This window comes from Pelecanus crispus, chromosome 12, assembly GCF_030463565.1.
Source record: "Pelecanus crispus isolate bPelCri1 chromosome 12, bPelCri1.pri, whole genome shotgun sequence".
Lineage (NCBI taxonomy): Eukaryota > Metazoa > Chordata > Aves > Pelecaniformes > Pelecanidae > Pelecanus > Pelecanus crispus.
The window spans coordinates 2,143,711-2,170,160 of record NC_134654.1 but is presented as its reverse complement, the minus strand read 5'-3'; the positions used below and the strand labels follow the sequence as shown (position 1 = coordinate 2,170,160).

The following is a 26,450-nucleotide window of genomic DNA, read 5'->3' as shown; positions in this document are numbered from 1 at the left end:
AGTGGTCATCCATCCACGGGCACCTCTGCTGCTCTCCACCTCTCTAAATTGCTCTCAGCAGTTGGCACATGCTGCAAAGTTTAAGAAAAACGTACACAGCCGGGGAGCATTAGATCCATTTCTGAAGGGGAGCAGGTATGGAGGAGCTTGTATCTCACTGGAGGAGAGACGACGCCTTTTACAGCTTCCGCAGCTTCGGGAGGTAGGACTTGGGCACCTAAAGCGCTTCAGGGCTCCGGAGGGTGTGGAGCCCGGTGTCCTCAGCGGGTGCCCAGCTGGGACGTGCCCTCACCGCGGAGGTGGGCTCATTGACAAGCCGGTGATCTCGCTGCGAAGCTTTTCCTCCGAGAGCTGCTGCCAGGCGAGACAAGGCAGGCAGCCGGCAGGGACCGGGGACCGGCGCGTTCACATCACAGCCCGGGGCCCGTCCACCCAGCTGCAGCTCGGAGGTGACACAGCGAGGACGAGAGCACCGTGTTTATTGATCAGGGAGGAGCCGACGAGGCTCGCCATCGACCTACTCGCGGTGGAAAATAAGCCACCTGTACTGGCCGTTTACTGGGCAGGGAGACGAGGCAGTAACTGGGCACCCAGTCCCTTCCGCACCCCGAGGAGGGGAGAAAAGGGAGACAGTCTCTGAACTCCACTCGAGGACGATCCCACCAGAATTTCTTGCAGCTCATTCACCGCTGTAGCAGCAAACGCTACGGGCTCACCTGAAAACTGCCGACGCCGCACGCCTCCGAGCAATCTGGATGTGTCCGCCGGGCTGCTGAGCGCTTCCCCACCCCACAACAGTCCATCTCGGAGTCCCCAAAATCAGAAAAGTCCCTTGAGATCTCCTTAGCGGCAGCTGTCCCCACACGGATCGTCCAGGTCGTGCCGGGGCTCTGCTCCGCTCGCCCTGTGCCCTTCCGTCACGTGGGATGTCACCGTGCGGAGGACACGCGTGTGCCTGTCCTCCTGCAGAGCGGAGACCGGTGCCGCCAGACCGGCGTCCTTGTGAATTAACTCATTTAAATGAAGAAGAGAAATACAAAACCAAAACCATGCTCAGCTCTGACCTTTACCAAAAAAAAAAAAATAAAAGGGGAGAAAGGGAAGAGATTCGGGAACAATATATACAGATGGGGGAATTGCACTTGATTACAGTAGTTTACAACCATTGGACAAAATTTACTTCTTTTATATAAATCTCTATGTATAGGAGCAGGGAAGGGTGAGGATGGAGCAGACTGTACCCATATTTACAGTTTAATCGGCTCAGTTCAACAGCACATGCAATTCCTCCTTCCAAACACCAAGTAACAGACCCAAGTCCCTTTCAGTCCGTCGAGTGGAGGAGTATAACTTAAATATTATCCATCTTGCCCTTCTGCCAGTCCCCAGTACAGCTTGTTCCTAGTTCCTCGGGAGAGCCTCTTGGAAGGCAAATACTTAAGAAAAAAAAATCCCCAAGACATGTCTTGGAAATACTGCGCAGAGGGAAGGAGAAGCACGGTCCCGGCTGGGCACCCCGCGAATCTGAGCTCGTCCCCGGCGGGGCGCGGAAGGGCGACGGGGAGTCTCGAGCCTCCGGCTCCGTTTCGGGTTGATGGGCTCCTCGCTGCGGCGCTGGGCTTCGCTCTGGCGACTCCCTGGGCTCGGCGCACGGGTCACCGGCGGGATGTTGTGGAAAATAAGATCCCGTTGCTATGTGCAAAAGCAGCGAGGTGTGGAGCATCACCAGGCTTGCAGGGGACACTGGGGAGGGAGAGAACAGCACGGTGACTGGCAGGCAGGCGGGCAGGAGGTGAAGGCAGCACCGCGGGGGGCTCTCTGGGGGCACCGCAAAGCATTTGGAGGCATCACCCCCCCCCGCACCTCCTGCCCCACAAGCCCTGCTTGGCCCTGAGCCCTCCCCGGCACCCCCGAGGGGGAGGCAGTGGGAAAATACTTTCTGAGCCAGATATTACCACCCCCTCCCAAAAATAATAATAAAAAAAGGGCCTGCGTGTGTCCAGGCTGCTGCAGAGATTGTGCCACGCAGCTCAGCAGCGCTGCCAAGAGCAGCCAGGCGTGAGGAGCTCGCGCTCGGGTGGGAGCGGGGCCGGGGACCACGCTCGTCGCTGTCCCCCGGCGTCGCTGTCACCTCTGGGGAAGGAGCCGAGCAGCCCCCGCACCGGTCCCACCGCGGCGGCCCCTTCTGCATCCCTCGGGGTGGGTCCCCCAGCCGGGGTCCCCCCAGTCACCGGTGGGGTGGGGGGCCGGGAGCCGCGGGTGACCTTGCGGGCTGGAGCGCACGGCAAACATCGTAACGCGGAGATAAGGAGACGCCAGGAGCCTCCCGTGACATGTCATTAGGGCCGGGCCGCGGCTATCAGGTGTTTGCTAACGTAATAAAAATGGTGGCTCGGCCTCAAGCGTTGTCAAAGGAACCGGGAGGTATTTGCCCCTTCCAGGTCTAAACAACAACATCTGATAAGCGAGCCGCAGCGCCCGGCTGCGAGGGGAGAGCTGGGGGGCACCGGGGACGCCCCTCCAGCCCCCATCCCCGCCAGCAGGACCGGGAGCAGCCGGGCTCCGCCACGGAGCAGCTTTGCAGGGTCTGGCACGGGGGCTGCGGGGTGAAGAGGAGCCGCCGGGGAATGACGGAGGCTTTGCTTTGCCCGAGGTTGCCTCTCCTCTTGCAAAGAGGGGGCTGCTCGGGAGCAGCAGTGCGGCCCCCCGGGCTTGGGGTTTCACGTAGGTTGTGCAAAAATATTTGGGAATTTGAGCCGGTTTGGAGGTGAGCAGCGTTTAGGGGGTCATGCCACCTCTGCAGCACTTCATTCGCCAACAAAACAAAAGGGGCAACCACTGAAAAAAAAAAAAAATCAATATGCAGGTACACGTTTTTGCAACTTTAGCTTGAGCGTCGAATGGTTGGTGGGAAAAGAGGCCCCAGGGGCTGGGAGGCTGCACTGGGGTGGGACATGACCCCCGTGCCCGCTCCAGCTCTGTGCCGGGGTCCAGGGGCCAGATCCTGCTTGCAGGACCAGCCCGTGCTCGTTTGTCACGTATGGGGGGCTAACGGGGTGGGTGCGCCGTTTTTTGCGGCGTTTTGCACCCATCGGCGTTTTGCACCCATCAGCATTTTGCACCCATCAGCATTTTGCACCCATCAGCATTTTGCGCCCATCGGCGTTTTGCACCCATCGGCGTTTTGCTCCCATCGGCGTTTTGCACCCATCAGCATTTTGCACCCATCAGCATTTTGCGCCCATCAGCGTTTTGCACCCATCAGCGTTTTGCACCCATCGGCGTTTTGCACCCATCGGCGTTTTGCACCCATCTGCAGCAGCGGCGGCGGGGGCCTGGCCCCATCTCCCCCCCTCCTGAACCCGCCAGGCCTCCTCCTGCTTCAATTAAAGCGCAAAAGCGTGATGGAAGGAGAAAAACCAAGGGAGCCCCCACCACCCGGGGCAGTGCCGCGTCAAGGAAGGCCGATTGCAGCGCCCGGCCGGGCAGCGGGGATGACCGGGCGCTATCTCCCTGCCAGGGACATTTCCTGTGTGCCCAGGGCTGCTTTCGGCCAGCCCGGCATCAAAGGCAGCCCGTGGCGGGAGAGCACAATTAATCAGGGGGAGTTCGGGCTGAGCGCACACCAGATGGGCCGATAAAGCCGTGCGGAGGAAATGGTGCTCCCGAGGAGCGCGGCCGTGCCTGACCGCCTCCCGGACCGAGATGCGCGGGCGCAGATAAATGGTCACCCCGAGCGCTGCAAAGCGTGGGAGCCCAACCCAAGCTGGGGGTGGTGGTGTTCATCACCCCTCCCCGGGCACCCCAAACCCCCTGGGCAGCCCAACTCCCGACCTCTCGCCTTTGCAGCCCCAGCCCCTTCTTTTGCGCCCCTGCCCCGGGCATCCACGCTGGGGGTCTCACAGCAATCCCACACCGTATTTACTCTGTGGTCATTGCAGACATTTTTTTCCTCTCCCCTGTCAAACCTCGGTAAGAAAGTTTATCTGAATGCAAGTTCAAGGCTTTCTCTTATTTATCTAGCAATCAATAAGGGCCACATATTTCCCACAGTCCCCAGAGCTGGCTTTTAGAAAGGGACTATTGTCTGAGTAAGGGCTCGCACACCTGATTTGAACCAGGATAAGTCCTGCCTTACACCTGCGCCGGCACCGGGCAGATGATAAAGGTTTACGGGCTGGGGGAAGTCGGGGCCCATCGGAGCCCGGCTCCTCCGCTCGACTCCAACCAGGGTTGATTCACCCTGGACACAAAGGCGGCAGAGCCTGCTTGGTCCTGACCTTCCCGGCCCTGTTTGAACCCCAGTAGGATGCTCCCGCGCTGATGAAGTTGTCCCAGGGATGGGCACGGCCTGGCTGGTAGCACCAGGCGTTAGACAAATCCTCATCCAGCGCAGCCAGACCATCACCCAAATCCCCATGACGCTTGACATCTGCAAGCAGGTTTTTCAGTATCCGCGAAGGGGCTGGGATGGGTTCTTGGTGTCCTGAGGCTCATCTCCAGCTGCCCATGCGGGTGCTGCACAGACAGCGAGATGGGGTCTCTGCTACGCCCTCCTCCAGCCCCATAGAATCATAGAATCATCGAATCGTTGAGGTTGGAAAAGACCTTCAAGATCATCCAGTCCAACCATTAACCCAACACTGCCAAGTCCACACTAAGCCAATCAAGGGTAGACCAGACTAAACCATGTCCCAGAGTGCCACATCTGCCCGTTTTTTGAACACTTCCAGGGATGGGGACTCCCCCACCTCTCTGGGCAGCCTGTTCCAATTCTTGACCACCCTTTCCGTGAAGAAATTTTTCCTAATTTCCAACCTAAACCTCCCCTAGCGCAGCTTGAGCCCATTTCCTCTCGTCCTATCGCTTGTTCCTTGGGAGAAGAGCCCAACACCCCCTCCCTGCCCCCTCCTGTCAGGAGCTGCAGAGCGATCAGGTCTCCCCTCAGCCTCCTCTTCTCCAGGCTGAACACCCCCAGCTCCCTCAGCCGCTCCCCACCAGCCCTGTGCTCCAGACCCTGCCCCAGCTCCGCTGCCCTTCTCTGGCCACGCTCCAGCACCCCAATGTCCTTCTTGTATCGAGGGGCCCAAAACTGGACACAGCATTCCAGGGGAGGAACAGCCCCGCTCCCCCTCCGCACGCCCACCCTCAGCCACCTCCGCCTGGCCATTACCTGCTTACTGGAAGACATATTGGTCAGCGTGCTGATGCTGCTGGTATCCGTCACCACCATCGCCGAGGGGAAGCGGGAGGTGTGGGAATACTGGGGAGGCTCCTGTTTGTGCGCGTACACTGCGGAGAGGAGGGAAACAAGCAGCCGTCACGGAAAAGCCACGGGGCAGAGCAGCCAAGTGCTGCGTTATGGCAGGTCGCAGGGGTGCTGGGTGGGAACGAGCATCACGGAGACACGAATGAGATAAAACCAGCCATGGGAAGAAGCCACCGCCTGCCTCTAAGCCACCACTTGCGCGGCTACCAGCTTGCCCAGGGAAATCAGTAGGGACTGAAGGGCTGTGGCTCGACCAGATGCCGGTAGCTCTGCAGAGCCCGGCGCCGGAGCAGGGATGGGGCCGGGATGATGGATGAGCCTGAGGGGTGAAGCTAGATCCCTTCCAGGCACAGCAGGGAAGCATTTGCTTTGCAGGGATCGCAATAGGCCCGGCCACCTCCTTCGGCAAAGCACATGTTTTAGCAGTAAGAACACCGAAAGAAAAATAAAGTTTGTACAAAACGCTGCTGGGGGCTGCATCCCACCCGTGGGGCTGCAGCGCAGCGGTACGGGAGATGCGGCAGGGCGAACGGCACGGGGGAAGGAGAGGATGAGGCGGGATGCGGCCGCCCCGCTCCGCCGTGCATCCCGCTCGCTGGTACCCGCGGGAGAGGGGTGGCAGCCAAGGGTGCAAGCTTGGGCGGGGGAGAGCAGGAAGAGAGCGCGAGCTTATTTTCCATCTGAACCCATTTTCTGGGCCCTTCCCGTCGCAGCTATCGCCCGGACCCTTACTGTGCGAGTTCTGCAGCTGAGTCACGGTGGCCATAAAAGGCTGCTGCGTCATATGGCTGGGTGACTGCTGCATCAGCGGCTGCTGGTGCGGGCTGTGGAGCTGCTGGGAGAACTGGACCGGCTGTAGAGCTGCCAAGCTGCCGGCAACACTGTTGATAACAGGTACGCTCTGCGCCTGCGAGGTGTTCAGACCTGGGAGGTGGGAAAGAGCAGAATGGGGACGTCAGCGCCGGCGCGAGCGGGCAGGGCGTCCGCCTCCCCGCCGCAGGAGCTGGGGGGTCCAGGCGGGGCGCGGAGGTGAGCTCGGGGCGCGTGCTTACTCTGTGCGATGGCCATGACTCCCGAGAGCGGCGTCATGATGAGGTTCTGGGACTGCTGCGGGTTGTGGTGCGACAAGCTGTGGATGTTGGTCAGGGTGCTCACCGGGGGCAGCCCGCCCCCCGAAACAGAGATCTGCCAAGGAGCAAGGCAGGACAGCCACCATCAGAGGCACGGCCAAGGGGGCTGCTCCCGGCCCCCTCCCCTGCTGCCTGCCCGCTTCAGCAGGGAGATTTCGGGGGGGGGACCAGCAAACCCCCTCCCGAGAGGCGAGCGGGCTGCAGCCTAGCTGGGAAACCCTCAGTTCAGCACCCACAGCTCCCACCACCCCGGGGCTGCAGACCCCGGCTGGGACGCCCGAACCTCGTGTTAATAAAGAGCGAAGCAGCAGCAGTGAAGGATTTTGCTGGCAGTGGCTTCCAGCTCCACCGGAGCACGGTGCCAGGACACGGCACAGCCCGAGCCTTTGCCATTTTGCTCCCCAAGTCCAAGCTCCTGCTGTCGGGGACAGCTGAGGACTCTCAACACTCATTAACTTCGAACCATCACGGTTGTAGAGGAAAGTGGGAAATATAAACTCGGGGGGGGGGGGGAGAAGACAGAAAGCAGATAAAAAGGGCCTCATGGTGATGATCTTAGTCACCACTTTTGCAGATGGGCAGGACACTGGTGAGATGAGCCGGGTGCACTCAGCCAGAGCCAGTTCCCGGGATTTCAGGTCAGCGTTTAGGGATCAGACGCACAAAGGCACTTGGAGCGTGCTGAGAGGACTGGAGCTGGTCCCCAGGACAAACAGGGGGCTAAGTGCCTTATTTCTTTAATTGCCGCGCATTCTCCTAATCCCTCTCATTAGACCTCTTGCACTGAGCAACCTCGATCCACATTCAGAGCCATCCTCGGGGCTCTTCGTGTGACATTTCTGGACACTGGTCCGAGCACCTTGTTTATTTTGCACATGTGAGTTGGAGATAGCCCTGCTGCCATTGAAACAAATCCATCAATAAATTCCAAAGCCCGGGAGTGACTCATATTTCCTGATCCGGTATTTTCCACTTGCAAAGACTCTTCAAGGCCAGGTTACACCACACTCGGCTGCACAAGTCAAACAGCTCACGGCGAGCGCACACCGCTCGCCTGCAGCCTGGGCTCCTTTCACGGGGGGTGTAGACCCAAAGCACCGCAGCCAAAATCACCTCCGGAGACTGCGTGACTGGAAAAGATCCTCCAGACACTGGACCCTCGGGGGAGACCCTCTGGTATTACCACGACTAAGGGCAACGCTGGAGCATGAAGGAGCGAAGCCCCAAAGTTTTCTGCAGCCTCAGTAACGCTCCTCCCTGAAAAAATCGATTGCCTTCAGATGCAGCAACTTCCTTGGCAGCTTTTGGTTTCATGTGGGGTATTAAAGGCACATGTTTACTTACTAGAAACCACAGCCTACAGCATATTTCTATTGAATCCCTTGCAAGCACTAGCTAGCCCTGCTTAAAGATCAGAGATAAGCTGGCAGAGCCTCATGCAGCACGCTGAGGACCAGAGCGGTCCCTGACGGCGCTGTGCAACGTCCGTGCAGCGGGGATAACTCAGCAGGGCTTTTGCTGCCGCACGCCAGCGCCTACTGCACTTCAGCACCTTCCCGTTCCCAGTTTAATCCGCTGCATTTCCACGCAGCCTTCTCCCATGCTGCCCGGCCGCTCTGAGCTCCCTCTGCCCCGTACAAGGGTCCCTCCCTGTGCTCCTGCAAAGCCACCCCTCCGACGTGGCCCCCGCAAAAGGTGCTGGCAGCCTCTGCCACCGAGCTCTGCCATTGCTTCGTCCTCCTGGACCCCCGCCCCGGGCACTGCCGCTGCCACCTTTATTCCTGACTCATTTTATGACTTCAAGGCTCGGGGTTATAAGGCTCAACACACCCCTGGGCATGTTCAGGGCCAGGGGAGCGTGCTGGGAGGGCTGGGGTTTTGCTCTGCAACATCCCTCCTGCTCGGCGGGGGACGCTTGGCTTTGCAGGGTCAGCATCTGAGCCCGAGGGGCTGCACGGAGATCCTCGCGAGAGATCCAAAGCCGGAGAGCGGCAGGAGGAAAGGCAAAATTCAACAGTGCCACAGCTGAGGGAGGGGACGCCGAGCCCCTCTGCAGCCACCCAGCTTTGCGAGGAGACCGACGCGATGGCCCAAGAGGGCCAACCCTCCAAAAATGGAAGTGAAAACCAGGAAAGAGCAGGCTCAGCCCCGCTGCCCAGTGCCATGTTTGACTTTTGCTTTCAGCAGAAGAAAACCTCCTCCCGGAAGAGCAGCAGCCGCACGCAAACCTCCGGCAGCCTGCTCCGGGGAAGGGCTGCGCTCTCCCATCCCGCCCCGTCACCCCGCGTCCCCTCCTCGTCCCGCTCCTTCACGTGCTCCTCCAAAGGGCTATGCACCGGCCGGGCACCCGCAGAAAGGAGCAGCTCGGTCATTGCAAACCCAGCCCAGCCCTGCATTTACAACCACTTTTTTGCAGCAGTCCTGCAGCACCTGGCATGGGGACGCATCACGCACCCGGCGGGGACGCCGGTGTCCCATCCACCCGCCACCGTCTGCAGCTCTGCCCAGCGCAGTCCTTGCAGCAGAGCCCCGAGCACGTGGGGAAGGGGACGGGGAGAGGCAGGAGCTCCGGGGCTGGAGCTGGCACTAGCGGGTTAGATGCCCCGGGTGATGCCCCGGGGCAAGAAGGTCCCTGCTTGCAAGGAAAGCGCTTCCCCAACGAAACTCCAAACTTGGGAAGGCTTAGGGAAAAAATAATGAATGAGCATTTTATCGACACCCATGTCATTGGCAGGAGAAAACAAACAGTGATCCACCCAGCGCACATTCAGTCTGCGAAGCATGCAATCAATAAATAGCCGAGCGAGGCTCTGTCAGATTTATGGGCCGCGCTCAGAAAACACCCCGTTGCCCGCCGGGGAGCGCGGGGGCCGAGCGCCGCCTTTGAGACGGGCGGCGGGGATGGCTGCGCACCCGCGCCGCGGCCCCAGCCCCACAATGCCCCATTGTTCGGCACGGGCCGCGTGTGAAACCCGGGGAAAGCGTGTTTGCTTTGCCCGCTGCGCCCTCTTATCTTATCAGCGCCGCCGCCACAATAGGCCAGGTGTACTCACCATTTTACCGTCGGGCGAGAGCAAACCGTGGCCCGGGTCCAAGCCGGCCGGGGAGACCTGCTGCAGGACCGCCTGGCTGGTGGTGACCATGGCACCGCCAGCGTGGTGGCTGATGGCCCCGGAGGATGCCGCCTCGCCGCTCGCCGCCTGGCTGTACCGGACCCCTGCAAAACACCGCCAGGCGTTGGCATCACCCACGGGCACCCCGGCGAGGGTGCCCCGGCCGCGCCAACCCCCTCTGAAAGTGGCCCTGCAAAGGGGAAGCCCCCCACCCCGCCACTGGCTCCCTCGGCACAAGGATGCAAACGGGTGTCCAAGCTCCTAAATGACACCCTTGAAGGATAAACAGGAGGGACGGCACCGGACAACGTGCCCCTTCCCCCAGTGCCGCTTCCCAGCTTCTCCCCAACCCCGTCCTCTGAAATTATAGCAAGAAGTTTACGGTGAGGGATGCTGAGCTGCCCGTGGGCCCCAGTGCCGTGGGGCAGAAAGAGCGGCTCCCACGGGAGCCCAACCCAGGCCAACAGCCTGGACCCCCATCTGCACCCCTTGTGCTTTCGTTTGCGCCGCTTGCACCCTTCGTGCAAATTCCTGCCATGTCCCCGTGGCTCTCGGACACCGGCCTGAGGGCCCTGAGCCGTGGGGAGCGACTTTGCATCCTCCAGCTCTTCCCTCTGCAAGGCTCGCCCGGCTCCTCGCAGCCCCCGGCCAGCCCAGCACTGCCCAGCTCGAAGCAGCGACGGCTCTCACTTTTTTCCCAGGCTCTTCTGCATCCCATTTCCCTCTCAACTCCCTCTCGAGGAGTGTATGATTAACAGATCACTGCAGGAAGACAGAGGGACCAGACACACGCAAACCTCCAAACCAGACCGCAGCCCACCACTGCCGAGGAGGGAAATCTGGCTCGAGCACAGGTCTTCTATACAAATATATTTAATTTGGCTAAAACGCCCTGCACTGATAACCATATGATCAGCCATGTGTCATGGAAAGGCATCTACAGATCACAAATAATTAACCGAGGAAAACCCACGGGAAACAAAAGCGTCTTTTACAAGGCTGCCTTGACGACTGCGGCGAAAAGCCATTTATTACGAGGAGTCCGGCACCGTGCTCGCGGCCGGGTTCATTGAACCGCCCTGGGATCGAAGCGGTGGACAGATGGACGGCCCACAGCTCTCCTGGGAAAGAAAACCATGGCGGCGAAGCCCACCCTCGCAACTGAGACCACCAAGAGCATCGTCCGCCCGTGAGCCCCGGCCACTGCGCGGGGGCGTTGGGGACGGCTGCCCAGAACGACCGCCAGCCGAGAGGTGCAGCCCGCGGAGGATGCCGGCGGCTCCTCGGCCGTCCCAGCACAGCACGGACACTCCCAGCTACAAAACCCACCCAGGTAAAGGATCTTCCTCCTGGGATTTCGGGATCTCCCTCTCCCAGGTGCCTGAGCGGAAGAGCTGATGCAGGCTGGCTCGGCAAAGGATGCTCTAAGGGCTACTCTAAAAATTTCCGAATCAAGGAAAAGGAATGAAATGATAACTGGAGTCCGGGAGCTTCCCGCGAACTCCAAAAGCATCTGCCGAAGCGCAGACGGCTACCCGCGCCCTCCACCAAAACCACAGCAAAGTCACTCTTTAATCGCCTCCGAATTTTCTCCATCAGCTGGTTAAACATGTCCCACAGATAGGAATCTCCCCGCGATGTCTGGTTCCTGATCATTTCCCAGCAAACCCCTTTTATCCCTGATAATAAAAGAATGTCCTCTGGCAGGTGGATATTTGCCGGTCCGAGTGGACGTCCCTGCCGTGAACAGGGTAAACATTACTCAACCGGGGCACTGTCACACGCATTCTTCCCCGCGGTCCCGGCCTCGTGCAGAGTGTGCTTCAGCCGCTGCCGGGCCGAGATCCTGCAGCGCTGGTTAAACAATGGGAGGGGAGATAAAATAAAGCCCTTTCTTCTGAGCGTGATCTTAAAGATAGACGAGGAGCGCAGGCGGCTCCTATTGGAAAGACAAATCAGAGCTTCTGCTCAATCTTCAGTCTCTCTTGGGTTCGGTGAAGCTTTCAGTAAGAAAAAAAACAACCCCAACATTTTAATCCCCCAAATCACGCTACGCCCACCTGAGGATGCTTGTAACTCATGAGCCAAGACACCCAGAGCTATGAAGTTGTCTTTAAAAACATACGAGATGTTAAAAGCTGATTTTCAAACTTCTCCCTGCAATCCCAAGGACAAGACTTTTATTGTTTGAGGAACAATAACCAATGCCAAGATCTTCAGATAGTCTGGTGACCGAGATTTTGGGTCCCTAGATAAAACCGCTGAAGTCTCCGAGTCTTGATGAAGATTATCTCTCCCGAGGAGCGCGAGGTCGGGCTGCGGGGATGGCGGCAGCGGTGCCAGCGTCCAGCCCCACCGAGGACCCCGCTCCCGCGGTGGCAGGGGCTGCGCTGGCGGGGGGCTCCTGCATCCCCAAAGCCCACGGGCACCTGGGTCTGCCCAGAAACCGCTTGCCGGGCAGGGTAAAGGCTCTTCGGCCATGGCTACCTTCCAGCCCTTTAGGAAGCCCCCAACTATCCCGGCTTGGGTTTTTCCCATTCCCAGAATGAGACGGGTATTATTGTTATTTATACACTCTAAGGGTTGGGTTAGATTTGGGTGGATTAGATAATTATGGGCTCAAGCTGTGTCAGGGGAGGTTTAGATTGGATATGAGGAAAAATTTCTTCATGGAAAGGGTAGTCAAGCATTGGAACAGGCTGCCCAGAGAGGTGGTGGAGTCCCCATCCCTGGAAGCGTTCAAAAAACAGGCAGACGTGGCACTTTGGGACATGGTTTAGTGGGCATGGGGGTGTTGGGTTGATGGTTGATGATCTTGGAGATCCTTTCCAACCTTAATGATTCCTAGTTTTTACTTTCATTATAAATAATCCAGCCACCAAGCCAAGAAACATGAAATTGCTACTCTACTCTTAATCGGTTTAGTGGTGGACTTGGTAGTGTTAGGTTAATGGTTGGGCTGGATGATCTTAAAGGTCTTCTCCAACCTAAAAGATTCTATGATTCTATGAAGGCTTCCTCCTGGAGCGAGCGGCAGGCTCTGTGGTCCAGGGTTTATGAGTGGGAGCCATTGAAGCCTGCCACGACTCCGCTCCCGCCACTCTCCTGCGTCTCCGCAGCTGGAAGCAGCCCCCGTGCAAAGAGATTTATTCCTCCTCAGCCTCTCCCTGCAGCTGCCCGAGAGAGGAGCCTGGATGGGGATCACTGGGAATGGGTCTGGCTGCGGAGCCGGCCCTCTTTAAGGCTTTTTTTTTTTTTTTTTTTACTGGAGCTACAGCCGTAATATAAAAGTCTGTTTATGGGACCCGGCTATTGTGTGCCCCCGAGCTGCACTGCCCGTGAAATGTTTTACTGCTTTCCCATGTTTCCAGACAAGCCGCGGGGTCCGGCTCCCGGAGCCTTAACCCTGTGTTTCAGCCAAGGGGGACGGGCAGCGTGGCAGCCCCCAGACCCCGTGGCCCCAGGGCACAGCCCGGCTGGCGGGGGGGGTCCCACGAGCCCACAGCTTCCTGCAGCTGGCCCCGGCACCCCCCAGCTTCTCAGGGGTGCCAGACCCATTCCCCCAAACTGGCTTTTGGGGTGGGGAGAGCAACGCGGGGGGTTAGGGCAGCGATCGATAACTTTGGTGTTTTCGTCGCAGGCTTGAGCCGTTTGCTCGGTACACGCCAGTCTTGTGTCTTTGGCAGGCAAAAGCAACGAAGCAGCTCGCTTCTCCTCTGCTTTAAGTCATATTGATATGATTAAATTGTTCTTTTTCAAAAAAAACCTCACTGTACTTGTAAACGAGGAGCCCCTGCTGCCGCCGCCATCGCACAGCACATCTCGACCTCCTCCGGCAGCAGCGCCCGCCGCTCACCCCGGCACCAGGCTGCACTTTTGCCCGCGGCTTCGCAAACATCCTGCAAACCACCGGCGATGCCCAACCCCAAAATGGACCCGGCCGCACTACGCGCCTGGCCACCGATGACTCAGGCGGCGGCAGGGATTCAACCCTGGCTCTGCCCGACTCGCCAGGATGCCGTCACCGCCGGCGTGGACCAGGAGCCCGGCAGCGGGGCGAGAAAGGCAAAGTGTAATTTTGGGGGTCACGCTGGAGTCAGCGACGCTGCACCTATTGACCCCATGGAAGCAGGCGGGGCGGTGACGGGACCGTTTCACCCTCCCAAACGCAGGTCCAGGCAGCGCCGAGGGCAGCTCTGATTTTTGGGCTGCCGCTCAAATTGTCCCTAAAGTGTTAATCTTCCTAAGTTACAGAGGTGCATAGTTTATATCCATTATAAACCTGTTTATGGGGACTGGACCCTCCCATTTCGCTGCTGTCATAAAGTTCTAATTACCCCCCATAAAACCGGGAAAAGCTCCTAACAGCGCACTGTACCCACAGAGCCCCACAGTGCGCCCAACAGTAAAATATTACAACCGCTGGCACCGGGTCCACGATCAGAACCAGCACGTACCCCAGGGAACGACGTGTAGGATCCAGGCATAAACCAAAGAACCTCTGCGCCAAGGCTTTCCTGACGGGCTCTTCTTTGAGAAAAAGTTAAAACGCTTTAATTGCCCTTTGGGTTTAAGGAAGAATCTCAGGGGTGGTACTGAGTTATTTTTACGTTTGTTATCTCCATCTATAGAGATATCTAAAAATATTTATAAGTACCGTACGTTCGTATATATATACACACACACATATATATGTGTGTATACATGATTGCTCTGATATTGCTCTGCTCCTCTGATATTTGCAGAGCAGGTAGGGATGGATGGATGGATGGATGGACGGACGGATGGACACCCTGACCACCTTTCGGTGCAGGACCCCCCGGGACGGGCTGGAGGCCATGCCGCGACCCCCGGCCGCGGGGCCGGGGCTTCGCGGGGTCCGACGGGCGCCGGCCGTCCCTTTGTATGCAGGGCGGGAGGCGGGGGGCGGCCGGCGAGCCGGGTGGTGCGTCACCTAATCTCATCAATGCGCTGATTGTCTTCGGGGCTCTTGAAGATAAAAATGGCATAAGCCAGAGTCTACGGCATGGCACCGAGATAAAGCCCCTAGTGACCTTCAAATCAAACAGGGAACCAAGATCGCTGATAATACCCCATAGAGGAAGGGAAAAGTCCAGAGTCTGAGAGAAGCCTCCGAGATAGATAGGCTTTAAGTATTTACCTCCAAATAGTTAAAAACTACGGCTTGAGGCTTGACAGATGGGTCCCCAAGAAGAGGCCGGGAGGATGTTTGACTTTTACAGCTCTTATCCCTGCCCGGCCGTCATTACGCCCTTTCGCAAGACCCCATTGACGTCCCGAGGAGCAGGCGATCCCTCTTTGTCTGCGGGCACGGGAACGATTTTGCAGCTGCCCCACGCCGCCAGCCCCATCGTTTCCTGCCGGGGGACGTCACGGAGGGGACGGGGCCGATCAGGGGTAGGACGCGGGCAGCGTCCCAGCGCCGTCATTAAGCTGTTAAGGCATTGAGCGCTCCAGCCGCTGCCGCACGCGGTGCAAGGGCAGTTCAAATCCCAGCACGGCCAGCCCTGGATGGGGTCAGCCAGGCAGCGGGGCCGGCCCCGCCAGCACTGCCCCGTGACCCACCGAGGCAGCGGGTCCCCAAATGTCTCTTGGAGGAGGTTTAAGCAGCGACGGACGCGGCGATGTTTCGGGAGCTGCGAGGCTGCCGGCACCCAGCTTGCTCCAAATGACCCCAAAGCAGCCATGGCTGAGCTCCATCCCTGCCCATCGCCCCCCAAACCAGCCCTAAAACCCCACGGTGGCCCTCACCGTGCCCGTCTCCTCCTCCTCAGCGGGGCCGATGGATACAAGCGCTGGCCACCAGCAAATTCCCGTGGCCGAGCCCTCCTGACCCCTCCGGAGGGGCCCTTTGCCACCGCCGCGGCCATCACTCCTGCCCTGCTCAAAAGCCCCTCCGAATGGGCTGTCATCGGCCCTATAGCCGCGGCCGGCTCCTGCTGGCCACTGCTCCGTCGGGAAAATAAAGGTTGGGGCTTAACGGCCCTCCAGCCCCAAGATAAATGCCCGCGGTTACAGTAATTGCCGTCCCCTAATAGAAGAAAACAAAGGTTCTCGCGGGGTGCCTGCATGCGCGCTGGCAGGACAGGGGCACATCAAAGGCAGCGGGGTTCGTTCAAAGCCCCGGCTTAATTGTCAATTAAGCATGCATGGGGGGGACAACGCCATGACAACGTGGGGCTGCATGCTGGTGGGGTATTGTAAAGCCCGCCGGCCGACACTGAAAACAGCTGATTTTGCTGACAATGTGCTTGTAGGGCATCTTGTAAGCAATCAGCCGGTGACAGGAGGGCAAACGTCCTCCCTGTCCCCGCCATTGTGCGGGGCATTCCTGGGGCAGGGTCACATTTTGGTCACCGCCGGCCGGCCCTACGGGGAGAGCGATGCCCGGGAAGCGGGTCGGATGCCGCCTGTCCCTCCCGCCGCTGGGAGCTGGCTGGGATGCCGTGCGCTCACCCGGGGCTGGTGCATCCCCCGGGTACCGCTTTGGGGGCTGCCCTCGCCTGCTAACGCCCAAGGACGGGTGTCCCGCCCCGGACCGGCACCGTCCCCACCTCTCAGCCTCCTCTCCCCAAGCACCCTGCCCTTCCCGCAGGGACTCTCAGCCACATGGGTTCCTTTTAATTCGCCTTTGTAACGAGTTGGGTGTGCGTAACGAGGCAGGCAGGGTCATTTCCAAGAGGCGGCTGGTTTTAGCCTCCCCGGTCGGGCTGTGCCAGCGCCGGTGCCGCGGCCGAGGGGGGACGCGGGGCGGTTGGGACGCGGCCCCCGCGCTGACCCCCCGCTCCTGCCTGCCCGGGGCTGGCACTTTGGCTGCAGAGGGCAGGTAAGGGGACAATGGCGATTGTTCTCCCAACAATGCCTCGCGCCCCACGCCGCGCCGCCCCCGCCCGCCCTGATTAGCCTCCCCAGGCGTGCAGCCCCCTCCCCGGGCGGCGTTATCTCTCCTTCTTAAATCCCCGGCGAGTTTTCAGCGGGTCTGCTCTCCCCAGCCGGCTCCTCGCTATGCACAACAGGGCCGGATCATGGTATGGAAAGGCGGAGGTTGGGGTGAGCCCTGCACCCCCCGAGCAGCCTTCTCCATCCACCTCCCTCCGCCCTGGCATGGGGACGGTGCAGCACCACGCACCCAGCCTGGGGAGATCCAGCCCTGCAGCAAGGCCAGGACACGCTGCCACATCCTTTCCAATCTTAATGATTCCTAGTTTTTACTTCCATTACAAATGGTCCAGCCACCAAGCCAGGAGGCGTGGGGTTTCTCCTGTCCCCTGAATTGGTTTAGTGGTGGACTTGGTAGTGTTAGGTTGATGGTTGGACTGGATGATCTTAAAGGTCTTTTCCAGCCTAAACGATTCTGTGATTCTATGATCTTCCGATGGGCTTTGCAGCATCGCCTGTGTGCCCCCCGCCCCGAAACCAGTGCTCACCAGTGGGCTGCATCCCAAGGCCCCAGCATCGCAGCATCAGGCGCAGAGCCGCCCGCCTCCCCGCCCCGCCGGGCACAGCCTTGCCCTGCCCAGCCTAGCCCGCGCGGGGACTCCAGTGAATTCAACCAACCAAGCAAACACCGATTTCTCCGCAGCAGGACGGAAATCCAGCCCCCGTCACATGGCATTGCCCGGCCATAACACCGCAGCGTCAGCGCTCGCTCTGCTCCGTGCCACCTCCACCCCTTGAAGCCGCGGCAGGGACTGGGGCGACCATCTTCCCCCCGAGGCTACCCCTGCACGGCCCCGAGGGCTCGGCACCCCTTTCCCCAGCAAAAACGGGACCCAGCGCTGCGACCGCTCCAACGCCACGGCCCGAGCGCCCTCAGCGAGGGCTTACCTGGCATTTTGCTGGGAGGCGAGGCGCTGGGCTGGTTGTGGTGGGGGGAACCGTGGGACAGCAGCAGGTTCATGCTGTGCGGGGGCTGGCCCGAGCTGTAGGCGTCCATGGCCAGCTTCTGGCGGAAAGCCTCCTCCTTCCGCCGGTTGGCGAACCAGTTGTAGACGCGGACCTCCGTCACCAGGTTGGAGCCGAGCCCGTGCGCCTTGGAGGGAGACACCCCTCGCTGCAGACACTCGGCCCTGCGCGTGCAAGGGGACACGTTGGAACAAGGGTGCTGCTGGGGGGGGGCTCCGCCAGCACCGCCAGGCAGGGGACCTCGGGAGGACGCGCGAATTTGGGGGCGTATAAGCCCTTCCTACAAGCCCGCCTGCTCTTTCCAACTACATCCATGCCATAAAAGTCATCCCCCGTCCTCCCTCTGATGTTGCTGGAACGCTGCAGCATCCCTGTGGCATCCCTATGGCAGCCCTACGGCATCCCTACGGCATCCCTGTGGCACCCCTACGGCATCCCTGTAGGACCCCTACGGCATCCCTACGGCACCCCTACGGCATCCCTATGGCACCCCTACGGCATCCCTACGGCATCCCTGTAGCACCCCTACCGCATCCCTATGGCATCCCTACGGCATCCCTGTGGCATCCTTACAGCACCCCTACGGCATCCCTACGGCATCCCTGTGGCACCCCTACGGCATCCCTATGGCACCCCTACGGCATCCCTACGGCATCCCTGTAGCACCCCTACCGCATCCCTACCGCATCCCTACGGCATCCCTGTGGCATCCCTACAGCACCCCTACGGCACCCCTACCACATCCCTGTGGCACACCTACCGCATCCCTATGGCATCCCTGTAGCACCCCTACGGCATCCCTACGGCACCCCTGTGGCATCCCCGCCCCGGCACGGAGCCCGCTCAGCCCCGGACGTCACCCAGATGGGGAAAACGAAGCCAAAAGAGGCCAGGCAGCTGAGCAAAGCCACGCCATGAGCCAGTGGCCGGGGCTGCGAGCCGGGAGCCCGGCATCGCGTGCATTTTTTGGAACAAAGACCGCGGGGCGGGCGAGGAGGCGGCGGGCGGCGCGGGGCAGCCTGTACCTGTTGCACTCCTCCACCAGCGCCTCGCGCTCCTCCTTGCTGGGGTTCTTCTGGCGGTCGTAGGCTTGGTACAAGATTTGCTGGGAGGCCGGCCCCCACTTGAACCGATTGCGGCGCATCTTCTTGCTGGGGGTTTCGGAGCAGGTGTCGTCGAGCTGGGCAGCCCCCTGGTTCTGCTGATTGAACTCTGGAAAGAGAAACAGCAGCTGATCCTGACTGCTTTTGTCTGTCATATTTCCACAACCCTGGACTGTCTGGTTGAACTCTGAAAGAGAAAGGAGCAGACGTGAGCTGGCCTATAGCCGCCGCTCGGAGTCACCGTCCCGCGCGGAGGTGGCCCCCCCGCCCCGCCGCCCCGTGTCCCCTCCCACAGCACCCCGAGCCCACGGCCCCGGCACGCTTTGGAGCGAGCCGGGTGCTCCCTGCCACCCACCCCAGGGAAGGGGCCAGCCTCGCACGCTGGCAGGGGGGTCATCACCATCCCTCCGGGACGGGTGTTTAATGGGGAGGCATGCTCAGGGCATGCATATTCATGGCCTGGGTCTCTGCCAGCGTGCACTTGTTTCGGGAGGCTTTTTGCAAGCCAGGAGCCAGGCGGGACGACTGCAAAGCCCCCCCCGAAAGGGTGCCTCTGCTCGCCCAGAGCTCCCCTCCGGCTCCCGCTCCCGTCCCAGCGCGGTGGGATGCCAGCCCCGTGCCCGGGGCGGGCAGGCACCAGAGGTGACCTTCCCCAGCGGCCGCCTCAGACCCGGCGCTTGTCACCGCGGCAGTAAAGGGAGATTAATGGGAGGGTTTATTATTCTCAGTTTTGCAGGGGAATTCTCCCTCTTTTTATAATGGCTTTTCCCCCTGTGACGAGGGGGGGGAACGCAGGGCAAGGCTGGAGCAGGCTCTGTTTGCTCTAACGTCTCAAGGTGTGTTTTCAAAGCAATGGTATTTGGTGCTAAACCCTTTTCTGCACTTCCCTTCCGCTTGGATATCGCATCCTTCAGGAGGAGGGAGGCAGAGCCCTTTTAAGGGGGGTGTCAGTGCCCCAACCTGCACCTCGGCCGAAAATGGGGCTGCTTCCAGCGATATGGGACCAACCCGGGCGCGGGGGGCAGTGGGAGAGGTGCACAAAAGCAATAGTCTGTGTGCTTGGTCAAAATCATCTGCCTCTTAAATAGCACGGGCTGCCTGAGACCATGCTACCGACAGGAGCGATTTACAGGTTTTGCTTTCCTCCCGCTCTACTTTTTTTTGCAATTAGTTGCAGAAAACGAGCAGTCTTGAGAAACAGAGAGGAAAAGGGGGCAGAGGTGGGCAAGGCATCTAATTGTGTGTAATTATTAATTGCTTTCCCACCTCTAACGAATACAGATATACAGAAATTCAGCTGTGTGGATGGGCTTGGAGGAACTCACACAGCGTTACTGTGACCAAGAGGGGCTCTCGCCCAGTTTTCCTGTGCCTTAAATTCATCTTACTCCTGAAAATATTTTGGGGAAGATGCTTGGCAGCCTGGCTCCAGGGGCAAAGCCAGGGATGACCCCCGGGCAGCCGCAGCGGGCACAGGGAGCGGCGGGCGCTGGCCGGGGCTCTGCCAGGGAAGAGGGCAGGGGGCTGCTCCCCAATCAGCTCCGGACACGCCAGGTACCCGCGGGCAGGACCGGGATGCGGGGACCCCCTCTCCCCCCGGCTAGCTCTGAAGGGCGAGCGCTGGTGCGGGTACTTACGCCGGAGGATCTCCCGCTGCTTGCGGACGTACCACGTGTAGAGGGCGGCTCTTTTCTGCGTCTTCATGGGGGTGCCCTTGTTGAGGTGCTGGGAGAGGTGCGACTGGTTGAGCCCGGTGACGTCCACCACCTCCCGCTGCGGGATGTTGTGCTGCTGCATGTACCCCTTGATCATCTTCGCCGCCCGCCACGGGTCCTCGCTGGGGGAGTAGGGAAACGAAGGGTTAATCTCTCCTGGCGGGGGAAAAGCGCCCGGTATTTGCTTCTTCCCATGATGGAAACCCTTTATTATTATTCTGAAACCTGTTTCAGAAGGACACACGATCCCTTGAGCGTACGTCCTTCCCCGACTGCCGTCCCGGCCATCCAAAACAGCCCCGTCCTGCCCCAGGGAGGCAGGGGCTGGCGGGACGGGGGTCGCGGGGTGCCACGGCCACCCCGGGGGTGCCCACCAGGCTCTTCGCCCCGGGAAGGAGAAGTAAAGAGGATCCCGGTGTCCTGACGGGGCACGTCGAGGTCTCATTGACGCTGGTCAAGCACCTCCAGATCCTTCAAGGAGAAATGCAGCCCCTCCATTAACTGCTGCTCCTTTACGTTCACCGCAATTTCTCCCTTTGAAGATACGCACATGCAATGGGATACGCGCACACGTGCGGATACGGGAAGCCCATACGGCTATTTCTCTGAAGAAAGAGAAACCTGTAATTTGGAGGTGCTGGGGATGCTTTTCCTACCCCCGCTGCCGGGTGCGGTACCCGCACTGCACCCCGTGCCCCCGGGCTTGCCGCCGGCTGGCGGGGACCCCCGCACGGCCACTGAACACCACCCGCCACGCTCGCTGCTTTATCTTCTCCCGTCCATTCCCGCAGGGGTAATTACCTAAAAATCTCAGTATTCATTTAAAAGAGACCCTATTTCCACCCTGCCACAACAGCGAAGCGTACACACGGGCCAGACGCAAAAGGCTGAGACGCAGAAGGTCAAACCAGGCGCGCAAACCCGGGCAAGTCCCCGAATGGAAAACCAAAGCCAACCCCCTCCCCAGTAATTTTAAGTCATTCTTGAATATTTTTAAACACTTGAATTTGGGTCCTGCAAGATCCGGGTGTAAAACGACTCTTTCCTAAATCCGCATTACTTCGGTGTCCTTGGGGTAGCTGACGCCCATCTAAGGAAGAAACAAAATTACGGCCAAAAATCAAAATGCCGCCCGCGTTCTTAGCTCTAACGAAAGCACAACGCGACGGCAGAGGAAGAGGCCGATACGCCTTCGCTGTATCCAGATAAAATATCCAGTTAAATCCAGACCCCTGGATTTATTCTGCGCTACAGGAGGACGCTGGACTAAAAGGAAGTGCTTCAACGCCGAAAAATCGGTGCGGAGCCTGAACCTGGTCACAGTCATGCACTCAAATAATGCGATACTCTTAACGCTGCGCTTGGAATAACCATCCGACTGCTTTCCCAATTCATTACTTATTTTGGATCCTTCAACTTGTCAAGGGTAAAAAAAAAAAAAAAAACCCAAAATAACCCAACAAGTAGATTTCTTTCTTTTTGTCCTGAATGCAGCATGAGAACAAAGCTGGTTGGATCCAAAGCAAAAGTGCCCGACCAGGGGAGCCTGCTGACTCCGGGGTCAGCGGCGGGGGCTTTGTCCGGCCCCGGGAAGGAGGGCACGGAGCCTTCCTAGAGACGTTGTCCCTGCGCCCAACCCTGCACCCTCCGGTATACCCCAACGTATATACGGTGCGCGCTATACGGCGATGGTCGCACGGCACCGCAGACCCACGGAGCTGCACACACGCACGGGTACATGGATGTGCTGACTCCGGTTTTCCCAACAGCCCGGACCCCGGATTGGGTTAAGCACGGTGCAAACAGAAAAGCTTGCTCCTGGCCCCAAAACGCACGGCACCGTGCGGCCGGGCCATCGGCCCCGCAGCGATCGTGGGTGCCGGCAGCAGGAGCCGGCGGGGACGGCCGCGGCACACGGCGTTTCGGGGCTCTCTGGGCTTCGTGCTGCCCCGGGAGAAGGCGGGAGCCAACGAGAAGGATGGGAAGGAAACGTCCTTCCAGTGCGGCTCTCCCCCGCACGCACGCTCCTTCCCGGCGAAGCAGGGCAAAGCCCGCCGGCCGCCGTGCCTCCCGCCGTGCCCACGCCGAGGGGCTCGCACGGGCTCTTGGCACGAGCGCTTCGCGTCACCTAACTGATCCTACTAATTACCGATTAATAATAACTTAATGGAACAGGGCTCATTATCATTTCTAATAGCAGTTGGGTTCACAACTAAGCCAAGGGCGTCGTTTTCCCAGGGTGAAATTGTGAGCCGGTGCAACAGAGCGCGCTTTTAAAATGTCGAACAAGTGACTCGGGGGTTACAGACGCGATTTCTGAATTTAAATAAAATTTGGTGGCGTTTTGCCTGGAAAAAATATGTGAGAATTAGGAAAAAAGTCCCTGAGTTTCCCTCCATTTTACGATTTTAAGAAAGGCTTCACCTTGATATTTCCAGCGTGCTTCACACTTACGCTTTCAAAACAATTATTCAGTGCTTATTTTCTGAGCAGTGTTTTTTCTTTACAAATCAACTTGACCGTATTCAAAAGGGTTAAACAACCTGAAACCAAACCCAAACATTTTGTTTCATGTTAAACAAAATGTTTGGACTTGACCCAAAATGAAACTTTTGAGTGTTTGTTTGGCCTTTTTTTTTTTTTCTTTTTTGGTTAACCTAAAAAGCCAGAGAGGAAAACCTTTCGATTCAACACAAGCCCATTTTTTCTGGTTCTGTCACCAAAATGAAAAAAAAAAAAAAAAACCAACCCAAACATTTATTGTCCAATCTTCACCAGGACTTTACACGCAAAAAAAAAAAAAAAACCCCAACCCAACCCAGGAGTGCTTTGTAATACTGGAAAACCAGTTTATAGCCCTGGCTCCACGGCCTTCTCCACCGAAATCAAGGAAAGGTGGTTTTTTCTTGCACAAAATTAACCCCGGCGAAGCCCGGCCACCGACGCAGACCGAGAAAGAAGCATTTCCCACCCCAGCCTCACATGCAGGCGGGGGGCAAAGCCCGTCCCTCTCCCCAGGGATTCCCAGACCCTCTCACCCCCTTTGTCAGCCTTGAAAACAGGTAAATACACTCCACATCCTCGGAGAAATATGCCAAGAATTTATACAGATGGATTATAAACCCGGATCCCTACAGAAATGACCTATCTAATCTGCATCTCCCTGTGCACACAGGGAATCGGCGCGGGGAGCTGTGCTGCACCCACCGCTCCCCACGCATTTCGGAGCGGCTTTGGGGCATCTCTGGCCGGGTCCCCGAGGGCTGGTGGCTTTCCCGCGGTCCCCGGGCCCACGGGATCCGGGTGCTCCCGGGACACATTATTTGCCCGAGCGGGGTCTGGGCGAGCCCCGGCAGGTGGGATGGGGCAGGGAGGGAACCACGGGGCGTCTCGCCCCGGAGCCCGGCTCTGCGAGAAATCACCGTGCCGGCGTCGGGGCCGGCCTGCCCGCAGCGCAGCTCTCTCCTCTCCCACCCACGCCAGCCGAAGCCCTTTGGGTGCCATGAAGGGGCCCAAGGGAACGCGGCGCTCGCCGAGGGGCCGCGGCCAGGGCGAACCGCTGCGGACCACAGCACGGCGACGGGCAACTCCTTGCCTGCGCTGCGGGTGGGCAGCCAAGCCCGCGCCGCGGTCCCAAAAAGAGCCGCAGGGTTGAGCACCCCCAGGGACGCGGGAACAGCCCAAAAACCGAGCCGGCCCTGGGGTCAGGACGCCGATGCCGGGGGAGCGGGAGCAGAGGGGGTTTAGCCGCCGTGCGTGGCTGCAATAAATGGTTCCCGACTCCCCTACCTGGCTCCCTCTCCAAGTACAAAGGCCTCTCTTAGAGCAAACACGAGCTCTTTGCAAAGGCTCCTCAGGGACATGTGCCTGCTCTTGTTTGCACCAAAGGCAAACTTTGCACGGAAACACCTGTGGGAGCGCAGCCATCCCGGGGCAGAGCCTCCTCCGCCACCCCGGGCACCCCAGGGACGGAGGCAGCCAGCGAGAGGGGGGGACTGGGGCCAGGCGGGAGCACCCCGAGGTGCGGGAGCACCCAGAGGTGCAGGGCACGGTGCCACACAGGAGGGCTGGGAACGCAGCGGAGAAGTCCTGCAGTGATTCCTCCCTCGCACGGAGCCTCTTTAGCCTGTCCCAGCCGAGCCCCTTGGCAGGCATGGGTGCTGCTGCCCAGCCCCGTCCCCAAAATGCTCCGTCTGCCCTGCCGGTACCGGGGCAGGCCCGGAGCCCAGCGCCGTGCCCACCGCGCCCACCATGGCAGCGTCCCCGTCGCCTGCCGGGCCCTGGCACGCGGCTGCCGAGGCACCGGGGCTGTTGGGGGGCAAGAGCTGGGGCCGACCCCGGGCTCTACGGGCTGGCACGGGGGGTACGGGCACGCACGGAGGGGCTGAGCCCGGCGGGCAGGATGAGTGCCGCGCTCAGGGGCGTCGAGGCGGGTACGAAAAGAGCAGTGCCAGGTGCGGGGGGCCAGAGCGGTGCCCCCGCTGCCCGCAGGGACGGCCCCGAGGGGGTCCCCAGCCGCTCGCACCGGCCCCGGGGAGGGGGGGGCCGCCGTCGCCCCGCCGCACCGGGCTGCGGGAGGAGCAGCAGCGGCGGCCGCCCCTGCCCCGGGGCACGGAGGGGTCCCGGTGCCCGGGGCTGCTCCGCCGCGCCCCGACGGCGGCCGGGAGCGGCTCGGCTCGGCGCGGGCCCCGGGGCCGCAGCCCGGGACGGGGGGAGCCCAGCCCGCCGCCTTTGGGGGTTTCCTCCTTCCCCCCCTCCCCGGCCGCTTTACAACCTCGGCAATGAATAACCCGCCGCTCCGCTCGCCCTAATCGCGGCCCTTTGTGTATCTTTCTGTTGATGATTTATAGAAATAAATTAATAACACCCCGGGCTCCACGTGCTGCAGTTTATGTTTTATCTCCCGGCGCGGCGGGAGGGCGGGGGGACGGAGCCGGCGACCGGTCCGAGCCTCCGCGGCCCCGGTCCCGCTCCCCTCCGCAGCGGGCTCCCAGCCCGCCCGGCTCCTCGCCACCGCGGGGGCCGCGGCACAGCCCCGCCGGGCGCGGAGCACCGGGACCCGCCGGCGGGGCGGGCAGGGAGCACCGGGCACGGAGCACCGGGGCTGCCACCGGGCACGGAGCACCGGGCACGATCCCCGGGCAAGGGAGCACCGGGCACGGAGCACCGGGGCTGCCACCGGGCACGGAGCACCGGGCACGATCCCCGGGCAAGGGAGCACCGGGCACGGAGCACCGGGGCTGCCACCGGGCACGGAGCACCGGGCACGATCCCCGGGCAAGGGAGCACCGGGCACGGAGCACCGGGGCTGCCACCGGGCACAGGAGCACCGGGCACGATCCCCGGGCAGGCAGCACCGGGCAAGGGAGCACCGGGCACGACCCCCGGGCAGGGCTCTTGGTGCCGGGGCCGTCGGACCGAGCACGGGCGGCCGGAGCCCGGCGCTCCACGGCGTGCGCCCCGTCCCGGTCCCGGTCCCGCTCCCGCTGCCCGCCGGTACCTGATCATCCTGTCCACCTCGGCCCGCTGCTCCACCGCCTCCTCCGTGTTGAGCGCCTGCAACTCGCGGAGGATCTGCGGCGTGTCGAAGTCGTCGCCGTCCTCCGAGCCCTCGTCGCCGGAGAGCTTGCCCTTGCCGTGCCCGTTGGCCAGCGGCGGGAAGGCGGCCTTGCCGTCGGGCGGCCCGCCGGGGGAGAGCGGCAGGCTCTCCAGCTTGACGCCGAAGCCGGCGGCGGGCACCATGTCCTCCAGGGCGCGGATCAGCCCTTCCTTGGTGGCCCCGGAGCTGAGCAGGGCTCCCAGCAGCTCCCGTTGCAGGCCGCTCAGCTGGGACACCATCCTCCCGGGCGCCGGCGGCGCGCCCCGCCGCTCGCCTCCCGCCCTCCCTCCGGCCGCCTGCCGCTCCGCCCCGGCCGGCGGGCTGCTGCGGGCCGCGGGCCGCCCTCTACCAAGCCATGACCGCCACCATTAGGCATTATACCTTATGCAAATCAGCGCCGGCAAGGCCTCTCCTCCGGCCGCCGCCCGGGCCCCCGCGCCCCCGCCCCGGCCCGGCCCTTATCGCCCGCGCTGGGGCGGACTTTGCCCGCGGCCGCCGCCGAGGCCCCCGGAGGAGCGGGAGGCGCGGCGGGGGCAGCGGCCGGGCGGGACGGGACGGGACGGGACGGGACGGGACGGGACGGCGGCCCCGAGCG

General features: G+C 60.7%; 1 protein-coding gene across 2 annotated transcripts; it reads right to left on the bottom strand.

The window, feature by feature from the left end:
* Window positions 1–1,722: 1,722 nt before the first annotated feature.
* HNF1B (HNF1 homeobox B) lies at window positions 1,723–26,094 on the bottom strand. Of its 2 annotated transcripts, none has more exons than XM_075719771.1 (9): window positions 25,757–26,094; window positions 20,179–20,378; window positions 18,464–18,728; window positions 17,361–17,602; window positions 9,453–9,616; window positions 6,322–6,454; window positions 6,002–6,193; window positions 5,174–5,292; window positions 1,723–1,743 (listed from the first exon to the last, which is right to left on the bottom strand). In XM_075719771.1, exons 1-9 carry the CDS (start codon window positions 26,092–26,094, stop codon window positions 1,723–1,725), a joined length of 1,674 nt encoding a protein of 557 aa, XP_075575886.1. The 2 variants fall into 2 exon arrangements, with proteins under 2 accessions (XP_075575886.1, XP_075575887.1); XM_075719772.1 differs by having other exon boundaries at window positions 18,464–18,650.
* Between the last annotated feature and the right edge of the window lie 356 nt (window positions 26,095–26,450).

Coding starts and splice junctions, on each gene's coding strand:
- HNF1B (XM_075719771.1), bottom strand. CDS start 26,094: ATGGTGTCCCAGCTGAGCGGCCTGCAACGGGAGCTGCTGGGAGCCCTG. Junction 17,603..18,463: donor CTGGTGGAGGAGTGCAACAG/GTACAGGCTGCC, acceptor TTGCACGCGCAG/GGCCGAGTGTCTGCAGCGAG. Junction 9,617..17,360: donor GCCTCCCAGCAAAATGCCAG/GTAAGCCCTCGC, acceptor GGTGTTTTGCAG/GGGTCCGGTACAGCCAGGCG.